Raw genomic sequence first — 19,298 nt, forward strand, 5'->3', positions numbered from 1 at the left:
ACGGAGAACAAAATCCTTTGAAGCAATAACCGATCTTTCTCTCCTTAATTTTGTACTACGTTCAATCAACCAAAGATATAAAAGATATAATACTAACGTTCCTACCAGGATTTTGCTTTATAGTCAAGAATGACAATATCTGATCATCCAGAAAAGAAAGTTTCTCATTTTATCATAACTGTTTTATCACGTTCCTCAGTGAGCTTGCACCACACCAGCTTCATTAGCCTGTGCGCTAATCATCTTCTTGTATGCGTTGACATTGCCGTCAAACTTATGCACAGTTCCCTTATCACAGACCCAGAGGCTGGTGCAGACATTCGACAGCATGGTTACGTCGTGCGAAACCATAACAACACCACCTTCGAACTTCTGCAGCGCCTCGGAGAGCGCATCCATACCCTCAATATCCAAGTGGTTGGAAGGTTCGTCCAGAACAAGGATATGGGGGTTTGTCAAGGACAAGCAAGCAAATGCGACACGGGATTTTTGACCACCGGACAAGAGTTCCATTCGCTGGAGACCAGTCATTCCGGTAATACCGAAGCTAAATTTTTATTAGTAACTATGATGATATAGGATAAAATGGCCGGGGATTTAACGTACGCTCCCAAGTGTCTCCGGTATTCCTCATCAGACTTTCCAGGGTAGGTCTTGGCCATGAAACTCACCGCGCTGGCGTTGAGATCCAAGGCATCCACATGGTGCTGGGCAAAGAAACCAATGCGCAATCTTGCGTTTGTGGAGATGAGACCGGAAGTCGGTTGAAGTTGGTTGGTCAACAGTTTCAATACGGTTGTCTTACCAGCACCGTTAGGGCCGACAATTCCTATACGAGAGTCAAGCTGAACATCAAGGTCAACATTATTGAGTAGAGGCCTGTCCTTAGTATACCCGAAAGCAACCTCGGACATTTGCACAATGGGCGGAGAAAGCTTCTCGACTCCGGGAAAGCTGAAATGCACAACATATTCGCTCTCTGGGGCTTCGAGGACCGGCATTTTCTCGAGCTTCTTGATTCTTGACTGGGCTTCGGAAGACTTGGCAGCGTTGTATCGGAACTTGTCGATGAAGGCTAAATGTGATGGTTAGTCACAAGAAAAAAAAAGTAGAACTGGAGTCGAGAGCACAGACCTTGGAGATGTGCTCGCTCTGCCATTTGTTTTTCGTACTCGCGCTTGGCGTTCTTCCTCCGCTCTTCCTTTGTTGCATAGAAGGATTCTTTGAAACATTAGTGAAGTTCTACCATACACAAGGGCGGGAATAAACCTACCGAAATTGGCTCCCTTGTAGTAGTCCAATCTTTCGGAGTGTTGATGCACGATATCTGTAGCGACTTCGTTCAAAAACGCTCGATCGTGAGAGACGACAAGAATGGTGCTGGGATACCCTTGGAGGTAGTTGGACAAGAAGGTAATGGACGGAACATCCAACATGTTGGACGGTTCTGTATCAAGCAAGTCAGCAGTTGTTTCGTGCCAGTGGCTGTTTTGCAGTAAGGCATACCGTCCAGCAAAAGCAAGTCTGGCTCGCAGAACAAAGCTCGTGCCAAAGCCAATCTCATTCGCCAACCACCAGAGAAGGTCTTGGTTGCAAACTGCTGTCTCTCTTGTGAGAAACCAAGACCTGCCAGGATACTGGCCGCACGAGACTCTGCCTTGTCTGATTCCATCTCTGAAAGCTTAGCGTAGATATCGCTCAGAGTGATATCAAGGCCCTCTCTTTCATGATCCAACCTAGCGGCATCTGTGGACGTGTCTGCCATTGAGGATCGTTCTTCTTCAATAGCTGTCAGTTGTTTCGAGATTTTCTGTCCATGCGTCAACGGGGGTATTCTTCAAAACACGGGGTATAGCCGGAGATACTGACATCTTGCTCTGCGAGAAGGTGTTTTCGCCACACGTCGGCATCCAATACTGCTTGAAGCGCAGGGGTATCATCACCAGTAATCTAAAATACAGTTAGCTTGACGTTCTCATCCAGGTATCCTTGCCTAGGGACGACATACTTCTTGCTCGACGTGAAGAATAGAAATGTGGCTTGGAACAGCCACCTCTCTGCGACTCAGTGCACGCAGCAGAGTACTCTTTCCTATACCGTTTTGACCCACAAGACCATAGCGACGACCATATGCCAGGGTGAAAGAGGCATCGGTCAAAATACGGTGGCCACCAACAGAGATATCGATACTGTCGACCTTGATGTCCTTGCTCTTGGATTGCGAATCGGAGCCCAATTGAAGAGGGTTGACAGCCATGAAGAACTCTTCGTAAGACATGGTTTCATCAGGCTGGTTGAGCAGGCGGGATGACTCGTAGGTCACCGTCTTCATCTGCTTCTTCTCCTGTTTGGCACGAATCTTGCGCTCTGCCTTCTCAAGCTTCTTCCGGTCCACACGAGACTCGACCTTCCTGGAGTTGGCAGATTCCAAATCCACCGTTACTCCTGTCAGACCCAAAGTTGAGGACATGTTTCTCTGGGAGCCGACATTGATGGCCTGGTCAAGCTTTTTGGCGGTAAAAGGCATCTGCCTCTTCTCCGCATCAACTCCATCGGAGGCACTCAGAGACGAGATGAACTTCCCCACAAGGTTGCGGATAGCCTCTTCATTTTGGGCCGAGAAGTCTCCAGAGGCAGAAACAAGAAGCTCGGTGACCGTATCGGCAGCTTCCGCCAACGGTGATTGAGCATTTGCATCCTCGACATAAGCCTTGGAGGCGTGAGTCAAGTAACCCTATAGTTCTCAGTATTTCCTTTCTCCTGGATTCATCATCTCTGTCTATGAAATGAGACTTACCACAGAGTATTCCGAGATTACATGATCAAGGCCGGGGATCTGTGTTTGAAGTTCCGCCTCCATTTTGGGTTGGAAGGCTTCAGAGACTTTTGGAAATCCCTGATTAGTATATATCAACGACAGAGACAAATCACCCCTTGGCTTTAGAGATAGTCAGTGCAGTTCGTGTTGAGTCTAGGCTAGATATTCGCCTGTCATACGTGGAGCCAAGGGTTCTTTTTTTTTGGACAGTCTCTGATGAGAACTTTGCTTGGAGTGGCGGGATTGTGGAGTCGGAGCTGTACAGTACCGCTTAAGTCGGGAGATGTTAGCAGCGACTGCTTCACTCCAAATAATATTTTTATATGTAAAAATTCACAATAACTTATCTCATCTACACCTTGAAAAAAAAAAAAAAAAAAAAAAAAAAAAAACCTTTCTCTTAAAAAAATGCGATATATATATTCAGCTTGAGAGCGTCATGTATCTGTATTAATTCTGCCGCTTTTTACCGCCTGTGATATCTTCTCGCTGGCTCAAATACTATTACGAAGGCATACAGGCCTCAGTCAACCTGGGATCCATGGTTCATTGTCGTATGTCCTACTTTTTGACAAAGGTTAAAGTAGCACATAAGACAGGGTAATCATCTCCTGCCTGATCTGACAGGCAAGAATGAATAGTCTGGCGCCTCTTGAAGACTATTCCCTCTTTTCTTTTTCCCCGGTAACAATTCTAGGTAGGGATAAAGATGCCTTCTCCAGCCTTAGCAGTCTATGGGATTTGGCCAGGAATTTCGGTTCACCCAAATCCCTGTCAGTCGTTGTACGGGCATCGATCGTGTCTATTCAACCATGGCGGTTAATAATGAATGAATAGTATCCCCAATAAAGGGAGCCCTTAGACTTTTTCTTTGAAATGTTTCAAAGAACATATGAGACTCTAAGAGGGTAAGGTAGGTGGACCTTTTTTCAAGGATATCGCTGTCGCAAGCTGTCAGCCAGCAGTAGTGCCAGGTTGATTCGGCAGGACATAATGTGAATAAATAGATCCAGGGACCAAGGCAAGGGCGGCGGTGTTCCTGCTTTTAAGATAGTTTCACGGGGACAGGTTCACAGGGTGATTGAGATCCCCCAATACTCCGTAATAATGCCAATAATCTCACTCCGCAAGGGCGTCAAAAACAAGGAGAGTGTGTGAAACACCATTGTGCCAGGGGAAGGTTATCGATAGGCGAGGCTGCGGTCGCAGACGCTGCTGACAGCTGGGGTGTTTGATCCACTACGGTTTTCTATCAAGTCAATAGTTTTTGAGATTCCCTGTCCAAGCTGAGGAATAAACAATGGGATACTAGCGAGTAGCGACACAGGGGTGCTGTTACTAGTTAGTAGAATCGGAGTACTCCGTAGTAGCCCTGGGCAGTTCAAGTTGTGATGACCGCGATCGTGATGGTAATAGAATAAGGCTCAGAAGCCTCAGATTGCAAATGCCAATGGGATCAATAATGGCTCAAATTACCATTATTAATCGGCTCCATCTCAGACCGACACTTGCGCGGAAATATTACCCTTCGAGAAACTCGCAGGCCACGTTCCATCAGAACGAAATTGGATCTATCACCGTGATCTGCTCCTTGTTTTGCCAAATAAGCTCAACCACTGTGACAACACTGATGCCATGGTGGACAAAACCTCGTAGTTGTCCTGGATACTTTTTTTTGTTGGGTCAATAACCCAGAGGGGGGATTCTTGTTTTCTTCTCGAGCTCTGCAGTCTGCAGGGTCGAGCGCTGAAAATCCTATCCAAAAACAACAAACACGGCGAGGTAACGGCTGTGGGCTGCTGTTTTCTGGTTCTGTCGTCATATTCCGAAGCTCCAGCGGGGACTGGAGAATTTCCGCTCGTTCCTGAATCCTGACCTGGGATTTCTTGGAACGGGATGGTTCTGTGTTCCAGCGGTCCATCGATCGCCCGCCCTGGAACCTTTGTTCGATCTCATCTCACGAGCTAGCAGAGCTCTTCCTAAGCTAAGAAAGGGAAAATTCCCTCTCAGCCAGCCGATATTGAGTGGAGATCCGGTTCTCTCACAAAATTAAGCTGATCTCTACCCAGAGAGAAGGACGACGGTCATACACCTGAATACACCTGAATACACAAGCCGTAAGGGATGGTAGTATATGAGACGAAATTATTTTTCGTCAATTTGGCCCCTTGGACGATGTCGACTGATATACTCCATTATTATTCTTCCATCAAGTCACTTGTACTCCGCAGTGGTGCTATTATTATTATTATTATTGTTATTGTTATTGTTATTGTTATTGTTATTGTTATTGTTATTGTTATTGTTATTGTTATTGCCAAATCCAATCCTTGCCCTCGATCGTGCTGCTGTGTGCACACGATGCTAGATAGTATTCGTCGAAACGATCGGATATTATTATCAGCAATCAGGACCAGTAGATTATGGTAGAATGCAAACCTAGCTCGATAACTTGAGTAATAATAGCACAATAATTGTCCACATGTAATATCTGTACTCTGTACTCTGTAGGTGTTAGGATGACTTAACGCACATAAGAGAGTCCGTCCCACGAGTCATGCTCTTGGACTGCACATCGATAAATAACCGTCGTCTGATCCCTGGCCATCAACAATAGTGATATAATAATAATAATAATAGCAATCTCGAAGATAGCAATAATTTTCATCGGCATCAGAACCAAAACAAACACCTAGTTTCGCAGTGTTGATCGTAGCTTTAATTTCCTTGCTGTGATACGCTGGGGTTGGGAACTCCTAGCGTGGGCGTCTCTCTCTCTCTTTTTCTCTCTCCCTCACTCTGTCGGGGGACCCACATGCATCTGTCCCCAGGCACAGGCAGCCCGTGGTTCTCGCTGCAGTCAAAACTAAGAGTCCGCGTCCCGCCGACCTTGTAGTAGTACCAAATCTTCCTGTGTTGTTGATTCCCTTCTTCTTCTCTTGCTTCAGAGAGCAGCAAATACCAAAGAAAGAAGAGAAAAACAAAAAAAAAATTTAGAGTCACTGTCGTCCGGTTCTCTGGCTTATCCCCAGAGTCCCTGTCAGTGACTTACTTTTTCCCTTTTCTTCTCTTTTTTTCTTTTCTTGTGTTTAGATCCCTTCACATTCTTTACGTTCCCCATTATCTTTTGCTCCTTACACCCACACCCCTCCAAAAACACGTCCGCTTAACGCCATCTTGAACTATTAGAACAATTGATCAAACACCCACTCCGCCTCTTTTATACCTATAGACTGGCTTATTTTAAGTCGCGTTAAGCTACTCTATATGTTTATCTTCTAAATGGTCTCCTCTGGCTGGTTTTGATCCTGCATGACCATGTGGATGGAGAGTCACTTGCACATAATATCGATGTTGCAAAGCTGAGCTTTGTGGTGCTTGACGCTGTTCTCGGCGATCTCTGAGAATGGAGCATGTATCTACTGTAAGCTCAACCCCTTCTGTTTTCTTTGCAAAGGTCATCTGGCCACCTTCCTGACCTAGTCTGGGTAACTGATATCCGTGGTCTGGACGACTGTCGGTGTTGGTTGTGTTACAACTTCCGCGAAGCTTCATGTTTTTTTTATTTATTTATTTTTTTTTTGTCACCGTCGACTGACCGAATATCATCTTGCCAGCTCTGTGCGATTAGCACCGTCGGTATTGCAGCGACTGGCTTTGCTCTCGGTCGCGTAGATCAAACAACTTCAAAGTCAGGAATCTTCCGACGAAAGACCCTCCCTCTGCATGATCAGTGCGCGTCAGCAAGAAGCACACCAGAGCCGGCCCTCTCCAGTGTTCCTCCGCGTTCTTCCAGACCGGCCACGATCAAGGAAACGGAATCATTCTCGACAAACAAGCCCCATGGCGCAAATGAGAATGGCGCGCCTGCCGGCAGTCGGCCAGAGGATCCAAATTCACGACGGGGATCCTCTTTCGCTGCAGTAAGGTTGCGTCGCCGTGGCCAAACCCTCACCAGTCCGCCCCCGCGCGCCAGTGAAGACCAATCACATATTTCTCATGCTCGTCGGCCTTCTTCTTCCTGGCTGCGACGGCTATCGATCGTGTCATTCCAAACGGAGGGTCGCTTCTCACCAAGTCCCGTGTCCCCATCATTCAATGTACCAGCCAGCCCTGATACATCCCGCCCCTCGAGCCAACGGAGAACACCAAACAAGCTTGTCAAGCGTTCCTCGTCGCAGCATTCGAATGCACATCCTGTATCCCCCTCTACACCATCATCGTCTACATTTCGTAGGCCTGCGACCAGTTATCAGCGATCTGAAACACTGCGGCATAGAGCAACCCACAGCTTGAATTTCGAGCCTGGTTTTGGAGTTGGAAGTTCCCGGGTACAATCGACGTTATTCGAAACACCCCCGGAGCTTGCGAAGCATGATGGTGATTGGCGGCCCTATTTGAATTCTAGATCTGATAGATTACCAGAAAAGCTGGCTCGCAGACTGTCAACCGCCGGGAGGCCAAAAGATCACGGGTTACGAAAGATCCTTCCAAGTGCAGATGCTGTTCCTGCACTTCTTCTAGGTACTTCTATCTCGAACAAGGAACCTGCAACTGACGTGGAGTTTGATGTATCGGCTCCTTCTACCCCCGCTACCCCCCTCATTCCTGCTTCTCCTGTTCAATTTCGTGACCCTTTCAAGCCTGTTGATACCCCTGCTTTGCGGCCAGAGACCCCCTTCCCACCAGAGAAGACGAGCAACCAGCCGTCAGTATTCACGGGCGAAGCGGATCCAAAGCAATCAGGCATGAACTCACATACAGTGACCTCTGGAAGACCCCGTGCTGGCTCTATGATCTATGCAAAAAGAAGGGCCATTTCCACCCCTCTGCCTTCAACGTCAAATCGGGAAAGATCCAGCATACAATCGCCACGGCGCAATGAAAGACGTAACATCACTGACCCAAATGTTTTTCGTCGGCCCCCGACTGCTTCCCAGTCGGAGTATCCCATGTCTTTCGCATCAGAAATTAGGGGACCGCGTCGAAGCGTTCTTCCCCCCAGATTGCCCCGTGACTTCAGAATTGACATGGGCCATCTTCGGGATACAACTCAACGTCCTTTGACGTCAGATGCGGTGACACTGTCCGCTTTGCAGAATGGTCCCTATCGTCAGCCTGAGCCGGCTTATTCACCCCCTATCCGCCAACGTGCAAAGCGGCACTCCATTGCGGCTTCCGACCCCGCATCAACCGTTATCGGTTCCGATGATACTCGTATCTTCACATCGGGCGATGAAGACGAAACGGACTTTTTGACTGACACTGCTTTTGACTCTATCCGCACGCACTTCACCACAAGTAGCAACACTGGTCTTCACCCCCCCCGAATAGAGACACTCTTTGACAGAAATCCTTCGACAGGACCGATGAACGAAGGGCTTGTAAAGCTCGAAGATCTAGTCCAGCATGGTTCTTTTGCGTCTCGATCTTTAGACAAGGGGCGCATCTCTGACTCCGGTCTCAACTCCATTCGTGCTCCAGATCACGGACACCAAGGGAACACATATGGCTGTGAGGAAAACATCAGGCTGTCACTTTTATCCGACTTGTCGGATGATGATGACGGCCAGAGTATGGTTGCGGCGCTGCCTAGCGAGGCAAATGGACAATTAACCCATTTAATGCGCCCAATTCTCCCATTGGAGGCTTACCAGGATGAGCCTGATACCTTCTTTTCCCACCATATCTTTGACTCTCCCAATGATTCGAATAAGCTCGCCGATGGCTATGATTCACGCAGCCTAACCAAAGAGGCACTGGATACATGTCCAAAAATGAACATCTTCGATTGGTCTGAGCAGCCTAGGAGCGACCGTGAAGTTCCAGGGTCTGATTCTCGGCCGCGGACTGTCCATGGGAAACACGGACCCGAGACTCGAATTAGCCGCGCACCCGGACGTAAAGCCCCAAGTGCTTTACATCTTCGAAGCCAAAGCGTCCCTGTATCGAGGGATCCTTCACTTCCAAGCGAGTCTCGTCAAACTTCTGGCAAGTTCGGGACATGGGGATTAGGTAGCAAAGGTGTAAGCGAAGACTGGGACAGTGATTTTGAGTTTGACGATGGGGATGAAGGTACATTCAGCGAGGATCTGAAACCAAACAATAACATTTCCGAACATCATGGAATGATGGTTCCTCAGGCTATCTTGGAACGCCAAGCCAGTCTTCGAGGACAATTTGGTCAGGTTCAAGAACTTACATTGCTGGTCGCGGAGATGAAGCGCCTTCGCCACCAGGCAAGCCTTTTAGACGTTGTTCACGGGCCCTCGAGTGAGCTATGGAAAGAAGCGGAAGGCATTGTCGATCTCGCTACGCTTGATGATGATAACAATGAATCGCCCCCACGATCTCCCTCTTCTTTAACGTTCAGCTTCGATGACTCTGAGGGTGAATCTTCCAATACAAATGACCCTTCGAAACGAATTAGTGGAGAGTCATGGCGAGCCTCACTCTCGGACCGATCGAATTCCGGTCGGCCAAATCAGAACTCCACAAAAGCAAAATCCGTGCTGGACCTGATCTATCAACAACGTGTCTCTAATGAATCCACTCTTATCGAACCTCATGTTTCACGCACCCAAAAACTCCCTTTCGACACACAATCCCTTCGTGATCTTGTCATCCGTGCTGGTGTGATTACCCGCGCTTTGAAAGAAGTGATTCGCAAAGCAGAGGGTGTTGCAACCACCCCAGAACAGGAAATACTTCCTTCAGACCCCCCATTCAGTCAGATATTCCGTCAACCTACTAATGATAATTTTTCGAACTTTGAGGCTTCTTGAATTGGATAAGTGCGCTTTCTCATGTTCTTGATGCCACCCTTAACGCTTTCTCTCTGATTTCTCTTGTCATACTCTCCCAGCATCCTGAACGACTTCCTTGATATGAGATCACGTGAAAGACCACGAAAAAGAGCATCCAATACGGAGGCCTTTCTATTTTCCTTCCCCATTTCCTTCCTGTACTATTGGTGATAAAGGGTGGTGCCCCAAAAACTTTTCTGTTCAAATACGTCGCTTTTTTTTTTTTTTTTTCCATTCTTCTTTTTGTACAAGTGAACCTACTGTTGTTGGTGTATATTTCCCCTTGGGGTTTCTTTTTAATGTGTGTCTTGGCGATTCTTGTATGAGAACTATCGGTGTGTTGGCTCTTTGTTCTTTTTTTTTCTGCTACTTCCATTCTCTATTGTTTTATATTCCTCGGGCTCTATCTTGTAATTCGTGCTGGTTTCGTGGATGGGAATTTTTTTTTTTTAAGTAGGTGTATGGGTTTCTTGCGATGATGGTTAGGAGAGAGAAAAAAGCAGATAACATGCCTATTGTAGCATGTGAATTGAACAAGTCAACTTCTTGATGAAGACTTGACTATTATTCTAAACACTTCAATGTGAATGGGGGAAAAAGAAAACATTCCAGTCCTCTTGATGTTTGAACAGACATAAGTTTTATAATTGGCCGATTATAACAAAAACATCGAAATGTTCAAACGAGATAAACAGATAAACAGCAAGTACTGATTCCAAGTCGCCATAAGAGGGTAATCAAAATGTGCATTTTCAATAATACATCCGAGGCCACATTATACAACATTCTTGTAGACGACTTTCATGCAAGACATGTCAAACAATTGAAGCACCAACAGACATTAAACGTAGGATATTTAAATGACAATATCATCATCATCAACCGTAACCGAAATCCAAACCATTGTGGGGTATGAACAAACAAGAACGTAAGTAATAAGACATTAAGGATCGTATGCATGACTTAAACGACGTAAAACTCCTCCCTCTCTTCCTCTTTCCCCTGGAGTTTCCAAGTCTCGCATTTAAGACATTGGATCGGTTTGTTTAATCAATTCGTTCATCGTTATCAATATGAGCTTGGGCAGCCACTTCATATTCTGTGGCGAATTTGCTCTTTTCTCGGATCCTGGGACCGTATAAATAGAACAGGAGAGGGATTGGCATCAGAACGGCTGCAACGCAGCCAAGTAAGGTTCCGGTCCAATTGACTTTGAGTGCATTGAACTTGGGGTAGGTTAGCAGGTGATTGAGAAATCTCGAACGAGAAGACATACTAGATACGTTGCGAAAAGGGGGAAACCGGCACCAGCCAAGGAACGGAGTACGCTATTCGCAGCTAAAGCTGAGGCGGCACTGGATATGATAATTAGCATGGTTTTTTGTGGTTGAAATTAAACAGTCGCTTTAGGATAGGAAGCCTACAAGAGGAGGTATGCATCAACAATGTAGTTGAGACACTGAAGGAAGATGCAAAAAAGACCAAATCCAGTGAGGAGACCAGATACAGTGGGCACAATCCAATGAATATCAGCTGTGTATCCAGACCACCCAAACCAGAAAAGACCGCCAGAAAAGGCTGCACCACCAAGAACAGCAGGGGGAAGACGCCATTCGGGAACAGGGATTCCACGATTTGAATTGAGCTTCCTATTATACCAAGGCTGGAGGCAGACAATGAAAATTCCACCTAGGAACTCCCCGATGATCATCCCAAAGTATGCGAGACCACCAAGGCCTTTATTGAATCCATGAATTTCTTGGAAGACAATCGGATATGCCGTCATGAAGAGGTACAATAGCCCATAGAGGAAGGCCATATAGATACTCAGCAGTAACACTATCGGTTCAGTGAAGAGGATCCGAAAGGGTCGACCAAAGTTTTTGCGTATAAGCTCTCCAAAATCAACCTCTATTTCTTCCTGTTTGGCATGTATGCCCCAGTTCTTGGTCCCTCGACGCAGGTCCGAAGCCTTCTTGATTAGGACGACTGGAGGATAAGTTTCCTGCAATAGAAACAAATCCAATATAAAGGCAGATGCGCCAGTGATGCCAGTGAGGAATTCCGTCCAGCGCCATCCCAAATAGCTTTCCACGATGAAGCCACCGATGAACGGGGCGAAGAGAGGACCCGTGAAAACTGTCATGGTGAAAAGAGTGATAGCAAGACCTCGAACACGATTATCGTAGATATCAGAAAACACAGCCGCGACGACGGCCATAGGACATGCTCCGAAGAATCCTCCAAAGAAACGACATATGATAAGCGTTTGTAGGTCCTTTGCCGTAGCCACCCCAAACTGGAAAACGGTGAATCCAAACATGCCTATCAGAATAGGTAAACGTCGACCTTGTAGCTCCGACAATGGTGAAAAGATTGTGGGTCCACAAGCGAACCCAAGGACGTAGAGGGACATCCCCAAAGTTCCGACTTCGGTTGAGACATTGAATTCGGATGATACAACGGAGTTGGCAGCAGAGTAGATACTACTGGTAAACGTTGAGTTGAATGTTGTCCATGCGAGCATTACAGACGTGGCAACCCTGTAGTTTAGAGTCAGCAAAACAAGCCCTTTTTCCCGGTTTGATAAAGCATCCAAGACAGCGAGGGGTATACGAGTACTTACTTCTTCTTGGTCGACCAGTTTTGGGGGTGTAAAGGATCGTTGGGTCCAGCAAATTCAACCACATACTCTTCCTTCTCTGGTAGTAGGGGAGGATATGGCTTGCCAGCTCCAAACTCAGGCAGAGGCTTCTTCGAAGCACGGGTTTTGAGAGCACCAACGGTTGCACTGTGCTGACTTCGCTGGGTTGCTATACGACTCATTGCAGTTGGGTGCCGCTCGAGGCCAGCACCGCGCTGGCTCTGTGCAGTTTGGATCCGGGACATGTGATCCCCATAGTGGTCAGATTGGGAGCTAGAGCTAGAGGAAGTTCCGGCGGATGAGACAGATTCGCCTCGAGAAAAACGACTGCCGTTTTCTAGGCTGGGATGACTCTGGGGACGATTGGCGTCGAGTTCGGCTTTCTCCAGGTCCCGTGATAAGGAATCCATGGTAGATGGGGGGAAGATAGTCAAGATTTAAAGATATACATGGAATGACAGGCCCCAAGGCAAAGATAGGAAGACAGATTAAAAGAAGAGGGGGGAGTTAAATAAACGGGTAGATAAATAATAGCGGAAACAGTGTCACCGTCCTTTGAGGGAGGCAAAAAGCCATCCCAGAGGGAAATAGTACCAGCCAACTAGGTTAGTGGTGACTTTTTTTGAAGCCAAGGATGGAGCCGTGGGTACGAGGAGCCAACAATCGACGATGACAGATGATGATCTCCAACTCAGCAGGGAAAGAAATGCGGTCTTTGTCGGCAATGTCTCCGGTCTCATCGTTCTAGATTTGCCTCTCTTCAGTAGTGTCTGGCACATGTCAATGGTGATGGAGTTGATCTATCAGGTCGGGGACCATATCGACACTATATACTGCGTACTAGATGCATGGTGCCGCTTCATGCCAAAGCAGCGGTAAAGAAAAGAAAAGAAAGAGGGGACAGAAGGAGAATTGGGCAGCAGCAGCATCATAATCGTTGTCGTCGTTATCATTATTATTAGATATTTGATATGTTACTACTGTGAAGGTGGTATCAAGGTGGTTCCTCTACTAAGCAGCTTGTTTATTATGTTTTCCCCACGGGGCCTGTCCAGATAACTTTTTTTCCCCCTCCATCTCAACAACGCTCGGCAAGTTCCGCGCGGTTCGAGTTCCTTTCCCGTCAATCAACAGTAGAAAACATCATTTCAAACACCGGCATGACGGTTTCAAGACCTCGTTTGTAGGAGTATGATAGGACGATGTACAATTGCCACTGGTTTCTATAAAGGAAGATGTACAGAGCGCAGAGATTTTTTTGTGACTCAGTCGAATTGGCCTGGCCTGCATGCGCGGCACAGTCGGACATCTTCCCGAAGGCGTCGGCTACTGCACGTCCGTTACGTCACGTTTTGTGGTTGATGTCCGACCAGTCGTTAAGAAGGCATTCTATTTACATTCGAATATTCTCGGTGGATGCGTTCAGATATCCGTTGGCAGGTGGAATGTATCAAAGTGTTTGGAGTACTTATGACTATGGAGTAGATAGGGGATATATCGGATATATATCATACTAACCATACAAATGGACTACTATACATGTCCTACGAACGTTGCTTCACATCAATACTGATTTTGCTGAAGCGTATTCCCTATGAGGTAATTCATTCCATCGTAAAAGCCCTTATCTCTGAAGAGAGTGTGTGTGACGGTGTGTGTGGATAAACCCTGTGTACTCAGTAACTCCGCAGTCTGCACGAAAGCAGCAGCCCAAATCCATCACCAAGGGATACCAGCCCCTTGAATGATAGATAGATCATAGATATGAAGTGCGGAATGAGTAACCATCTTCAAGTACTTTCTACAGAAGAACGCCAATGAAGGTGATCGCTGATCCGTGGTTGAAGATAGAAAAAAAGATTGCATTTTGTAACCAGCTATTGCCAGTAGAGTGATTGGTCCCAATAATAGCTACATGTCAAGTTTAGGTTGTGGACAAGCTGCAGATTGATGGCCCAATTATTGATCATTCTCACAATAATTGTGTTTGAATTATATTGACCATTAGATATTAATTGCTTGTATTACACCAGTAAGAGAACTGATCCGGGGCCCTTAGATATCCACCTTAGTTAATAATCGGGTCTATTGTTATTCACAGGTCAAGCATTCTCCCTTTTCTATCTGTGGATTTACGGGGGATGGTGGATTTTCTTTCCCCTTTATCGTCTCTTTTCACATATCATTCAAAACATGCCATCTCAATGGCCTTTCAATGTCCATGATGTAGCCTAAATCAAGTGCCGAGGTTCCCCCATCGGTATCGTCATCAATAAAAACCCTCAAACCTAGTCAACTCCAGTTGCAAGTCTTCTAGATTGACAGGGCACTCATGTAAGGTGTGTATCAACATTTTTGATTCTTCGCTCTATTGCTTCATCTGCCATCAGGAGATGCTTTGATGGAGCACTACCTAGTGTCTCACGTTAAAACTCCAGATAGAAATGGTGCAATACTAACTAATACTAATAATAATACTAAGCCACAAAATCCATCCCCCTTTCCCTGTAACGGCCGGCGTAAACCCTTACAGGCGCACAATACAGAGAGGTTCGAGAGCTAAGCTAAAAGTGTCATGGCGGGTGGGGCTAGAACCAAGAATCTCCTCAGGGGGTTCAAAGCCACTCTGATGATTGGTTCACAATGGTGCGGGTTCCTGACACTAGCAGGTCTAAGGGGAACCCAGTGATCCTAATTTCTTTGGTTCACAGTACCACCTTACTTTCAGGTACGTGTTCAAGGAGAGAGAAAAGAGAAGGGAGAGAGAGAGGATGGTCTAGTAATTGTAGCCAGGAGCTATTATCTTACCGACCAGACTATGATCTACAGAGCCTTCAATGGCCTGATAATAGAGGGAGGTGGTGGCAAGGTCTTTTAATAACAACATTTATCTAACTGATTCAGGGGATCTCCAATGTATGTAGGTATGTACAGAGTATGTATCTATGGAGTACCTAAATATCTCACTGGACTGTTCGATATGACAGTACACCCCCACAACTGGTAAGGATTTGTTCCCTGGTGGGCTCTATTCATAGGCCACACTGACTGCTGCTGCTGCTGCCGCCCAGACAAACGAAACGGGCCATCTAGACCGCCGCCCTGCTCGCTCTTCTCCTCTTTCACACTCTTTCCCCTTCTCCCTCTTCTTCCATCATTGTTCTTTCTTTCCTTACCGTCCTTCCTTTTTCCACTCCTCTCCCTCCCCACAGAGGGCTTTTTGGTTCCTGAAATATATACATTCTTTTTTTGTTCCTGGACCATCATTCGTTAGGGGGGATCTCGAATCTCCGTTCATTCCTTGACCAAAAAGCCCAAAGTTGATTTTCCGTCGCTTTCATTATTTCCCGCTGCTTTGCTCAAATATACCTATCCAGCAACAATTCAACCCCGTATCTAATGGGAGATTACCGGCACCTTCCAATCTAATTACTGCCATCTGAACTTGATGATCTGCGAACGTCAATTCTCAGGGGCTGTTGTTATTTTATCTTTCTTGTCCTAGGTGGAAATCTAGTCAGAATACTGTGAGGGATCAAGCCGTCATAGTTGTTGACTCTTATCTTCCATCGGTCTGTTCCTCTCAGGTCGTTCGACTGGATTGTCTTTTACCATCTAGAAGAACGACCATGCATCGTCATCATCGACACTCCGCTCGCCATGCCACGCATGCCCCTCCGCGTCGACCGGAAGTCGTTCCTCGGAACCGAATTCCAACTCTGGTACCATCCGATGGCCCGACTCTGATCCCGTCTGATATCCCAACCCTTGTGAGAAGATCGGATACTACTACCACCTGTGGATCGGGATCATCTGATTGTGAGAAACCGACGAGTACGACCTCAACAACCACTCTGCCTGTTGTGCTGGGCGCTGTGTATGTTGGAACTTGATTTCTATTCTACAAGCCCATCGCTAATTAACCGCCAGAGTCCCCATCGTATGTGCTATCGTTGTTCTGATATACTTGCACCGGAGAAACGTGAGAAAGCTTCGGAATGAGGATGCCAATGACAAACATAAATCCCTCGATTTTGGCATGGACATTGTGGATCCGAAATCAGGATCTCGACCGATGCAACAAACTGAACGGAGTAATCACATGAAGGGAGTGTCTCTGGATATAGGGCATCCTTACCTCCTCCCACCGGGTCTGCATGACTCGCGCGATTCCTTGCATTCTATGTCTAGATCGATTGGCGAAGACAACAAGCTTCGCCATCAGAACCCGTTCGTATCTAATGACAGCATGTCAGTCCGGTCCCAACAAAGAGGGTTTCACGACGATACGGCTAGCTTGGCAGGCTCGAGTCGTTTTGCTTTGGGTGATGATATGAACGCCGGTCTTTTGGGGAACGCCCAAAGAGTTTCCCGTTCTTCCCCGCCGATTTATACTCCCCCAGCCGAACGCAATGTCAGCAATCCAGCCGAGAAAAAACAGGAGCCATATGCCGGCTTGCAGTTGGATTTGCCAAGGAGTATCAGTCCCAGTTTCGCCTCAGCGGTTAGTGGAAACGATGAACGGCACTCGGCGGCAAGTCGGGCCAGTACAGATGTGACTGAATTCAGGAGAGACAACGATCATTTTGAGTCTGAGTTGCACCGTGACAGTCTATCCCCCGAGCCTCTTAGTCCTTCGAAACATCGCCAGAGTGGCCCGAGTTTCCCCCTGCAAGATCATTCGTTATCGCACCCTGAATCACATCCCGATCCTACGCAGACCTCGTCTATTCCAACACCCAGAATTTCTCTTCCATTAAGTGATGCGGCGAGTGATTACGGCGATGCAAGACAATCGATGGTCCCAGCCGTCAACATACATGGCATGGAAGATACCCATGACCACGATGAAACCCCTAGTCACGTTGCCACGATTCCGATCCCTGAAGAACCGCCCCATGAACCAACCCGTACCCTCGACCCCCGTCGTGATACTCGTCGGATGACACTAGGATTGCGTCCTTTGCCCCCAGAAGACCCATCTGACAACCCAGAGCAACGTGCCAATCGGATCCGATCGTTTTACAAGGAGTACTTTGAAGAAACCAAGGCCGGCGGAGGCAGAGAAACAATCTACGAAGATTACGGCCCTGAATATTACCCCGACGGTTACTTTGACCCCGCCACAGGGGACTACTATAGTGATGTCCCCCTGCCATTTGCTGAGCCTGTGAACCGCCGTGCGATGACTCCCCCACCTCGTGCACCTCCACGATTCCAAGGAGCCGGGCATATGGCAAACAACTCCGTTAGCGGTCTGAGCGGTTTCAGCTCCCCTCGAGCATTTTCCTCGGCATCTAATCACTTGCCGCCTCCTCGGGCACCGAGAAAGCCGATGCCTCCTCCAGCACCGTTAAATGTTCTTCCTAGCCCCCACTTGCTGAAGGACGATGCCTTTATGAATGCTGCCGACTATGCCCCCGGGAAGAACTTCAAGGATCAAAGGGAAGGCCGTCCCGAAACCCCTCTTGGTGGAGTGCAACCCTTCAGTCCAATGGCACGAGCCCATACTCCATTGGCCTCAGCCTTCGATGATCTTTCCATTATGCCGAGCCCGTAAGTTTTGAACAAGAGAAATTTCCGATTGATATAGTAGTACTGACAAGATTTCTAGACACGCATTGCGCAAATCTGGAGCGTACTCGAATCTGGACTTTGCACCCCCACCCCGATTCAAGAACACGGAGACCGCAAGCGACTCTGGCAGTATTCGCAGCGTTGGAACCGGAATTTCGACCACTCATCTAAACAACATCCGCACTGGTGCGTATCGGGTCAGCCGGCTGCCCGCAGACACTGTGGGCACCAAGGATGACTTGATGGCCAGCCTTCGACCCGCCTGGGACATGCGGAAGTGAACATAACTCAACAACTGTTTTATCTTTTCCAATAGTCTCATTCTTGATGTAATGATCCTTTGTTTGTTTCTATATTTTGGTGTCCTATACCAAACGTTATGACCTGTCACTTGTTATCCACTTTTTGATACATCGGTACTCCTTGTGCAAGTATTGGGTCTAATCATGTCCCAACATATCTGTCACCAATGGCGTAAATACATTATGGCTGGATCTTTCTCTTTTCATTTCTTCTTGGGACCGCTTTCAGAAGGTCATTTTTCTGTATAGTCAAATTCCTGTATGAACAAAAAAGGTTTCAACTATTATCGCACCCCTTGCTCTCTCTCTTCTCATTACAATGTTATTTTGCTCAGCTTATCATTGGGGAGTTTTGTGTGTTATACTAAGCGGGGTATTGCTCCAGAATGTGGCGTCTAGGGGACCGTTGTTGAAGTTGTCCGTATGGTTGAGCGACGGTCGATCTACGTTGCGGATAGATAGATAGATTGAACCATTTTGATGGACAGCTAGGTTCTGTGATATATTGTTTGTATATATCTTTTCTTTTTCTGCCCTCTATGAATTGCTCGTAACTGGTATTCGACATCTATGAAGGTGATACCCGAGTGATGAAAGTGTATACTGGACCCGGGATACTGTATGTTACCGTGACTGAACAAATGATGACATCATATTGTCACTATTCAACTGTCTGCTACGCAGAGGATAGAAATACAATCATGTATTCGATGAACCCAGACTCCTTGTTGGATTCCAGAACCAACGTCGTTATTGTAGCCGAGTTGGATGAGCAGGACTAGCAAAAAAGGGTCTACAATCTACATACGTGGGATCAGGTTATCAGCGGCCGTTTTCGATCAGCATTTCGGGGAGATCTGGGTCGGGGGCCAAGGGAAGAGGACCCCTTGCCAAGTCACACTCGAACAATAACCATCTGTTCCGTTGTGTTGGGAACAGCAGCAGCAGGAATAATCATAAAATAATAATACATAATGAGACTAGGTGAGAGAAGGTCATTGACTCGAAAATGATCCACGAGTTCGAAGATGAACGGATTCGGTTCGACCCAAACCCCTTGACGAACTGGAACATATAATTGTGCCTGGAGCCGTGAATGGGCCGGACGGACTCGGTGGTGGACCGAAATTGGAGATGTTTTCTGATAATAA

The 19,298-nt window shown here is 47.0% G+C and overlaps 4 protein-coding genes across 4 annotated transcripts; 2 read left to right on the top strand and 2 right to left on the bottom strand.

Moving 5' to 3' along the window:
* Nucleotides 1-98: 98 nt before the first annotated feature.
* ASPWEDRAFT_34780 (putative AAA family ATPase GCN20) lies at nt 99-3,021 on the bottom strand. The gene is made up of 8 exons (XM_040834086.1): nt 2,798-3,021; nt 2,009-2,734; nt 1,870-1,950; nt 1,507-1,810; nt 1,274-1,447; nt 1,135-1,221; nt 607-1,075; nt 99-547 (listed from the first exon to the last, which is right to left on the bottom strand). The coding sequence occupies exons 1-8, from the start codon at nt 2,858-2,860 to the stop codon at nt 196-198; spliced, it is 2,256 nt and encodes a 751-aa protein (XP_040694933.1). The 5' UTR covers nt 2,861-3,021; the 3' UTR covers nt 99-195.
* Nucleotides 3,022-5,736: 2,715 nt separating this feature from the next.
* Nucleotides 5,737-9,897, top strand: ASPWEDRAFT_34783 (uncharacterized protein). The gene is made up of 2 exons (XM_040834087.1): nt 5,737-6,242; nt 6,436-9,897. The coding sequence occupies exons 1-2, from the start codon at nt 6,225-6,227 to the stop codon at nt 9,601-9,603; spliced, it is 3,186 nt and encodes a 1,061-aa protein (XP_040694934.1). The 5' UTR covers nt 5,737-6,224; the 3' UTR covers nt 9,604-9,897.
* A 773-nt stretch (nt 9,898-10,670) lies between these two features.
* ASPWEDRAFT_47875 (MFS transporter) lies at nt 10,671-12,678 on the bottom strand (the record flags this gene model as incomplete). Its single annotated transcript, XM_040837023.1, has 4 exons — nt 10,671-10,850; nt 10,901-10,979; nt 11,049-12,167; nt 12,251-12,678. The coding sequence occupies 4 exons, from the start codon at nt 12,676-12,678 to the stop codon at nt 10,671-10,673; spliced, it is 1,806 nt and encodes a 601-aa protein (XP_040694935.1).
* Nucleotides 12,679-15,897: 3,219 nt separating this feature from the next.
* Nucleotides 15,898-18,126, top strand: ASPWEDRAFT_101375 (uncharacterized protein; the record flags this gene model as incomplete). The annotated part of the gene is made up of 4 exons (XM_040827378.1): nt 15,898-16,145; nt 16,199-16,823; nt 16,893-17,824; nt 17,883-18,126. 4 exons carry the CDS (start codon nt 15,898-15,900, stop codon nt 18,124-18,126), a joined length of 2,049 nt encoding a protein of 682 aa, XP_040694936.1.
* Nucleotides 18,127-19,298: the final 1,172 nt, after the last annotated feature.

The sequence above is a fragment of the Aspergillus wentii genome (assembly GCF_001890725.1).
Source record: "Aspergillus wentii DTO 134E9 unplaced genomic scaffold ASPWEscaffold_1, whole genome shotgun sequence".
Classification (NCBI taxonomy): Eukaryota; Fungi; Ascomycota; class Eurotiomycetes; order Eurotiales; family Aspergillaceae; genus Aspergillus; species Aspergillus wentii.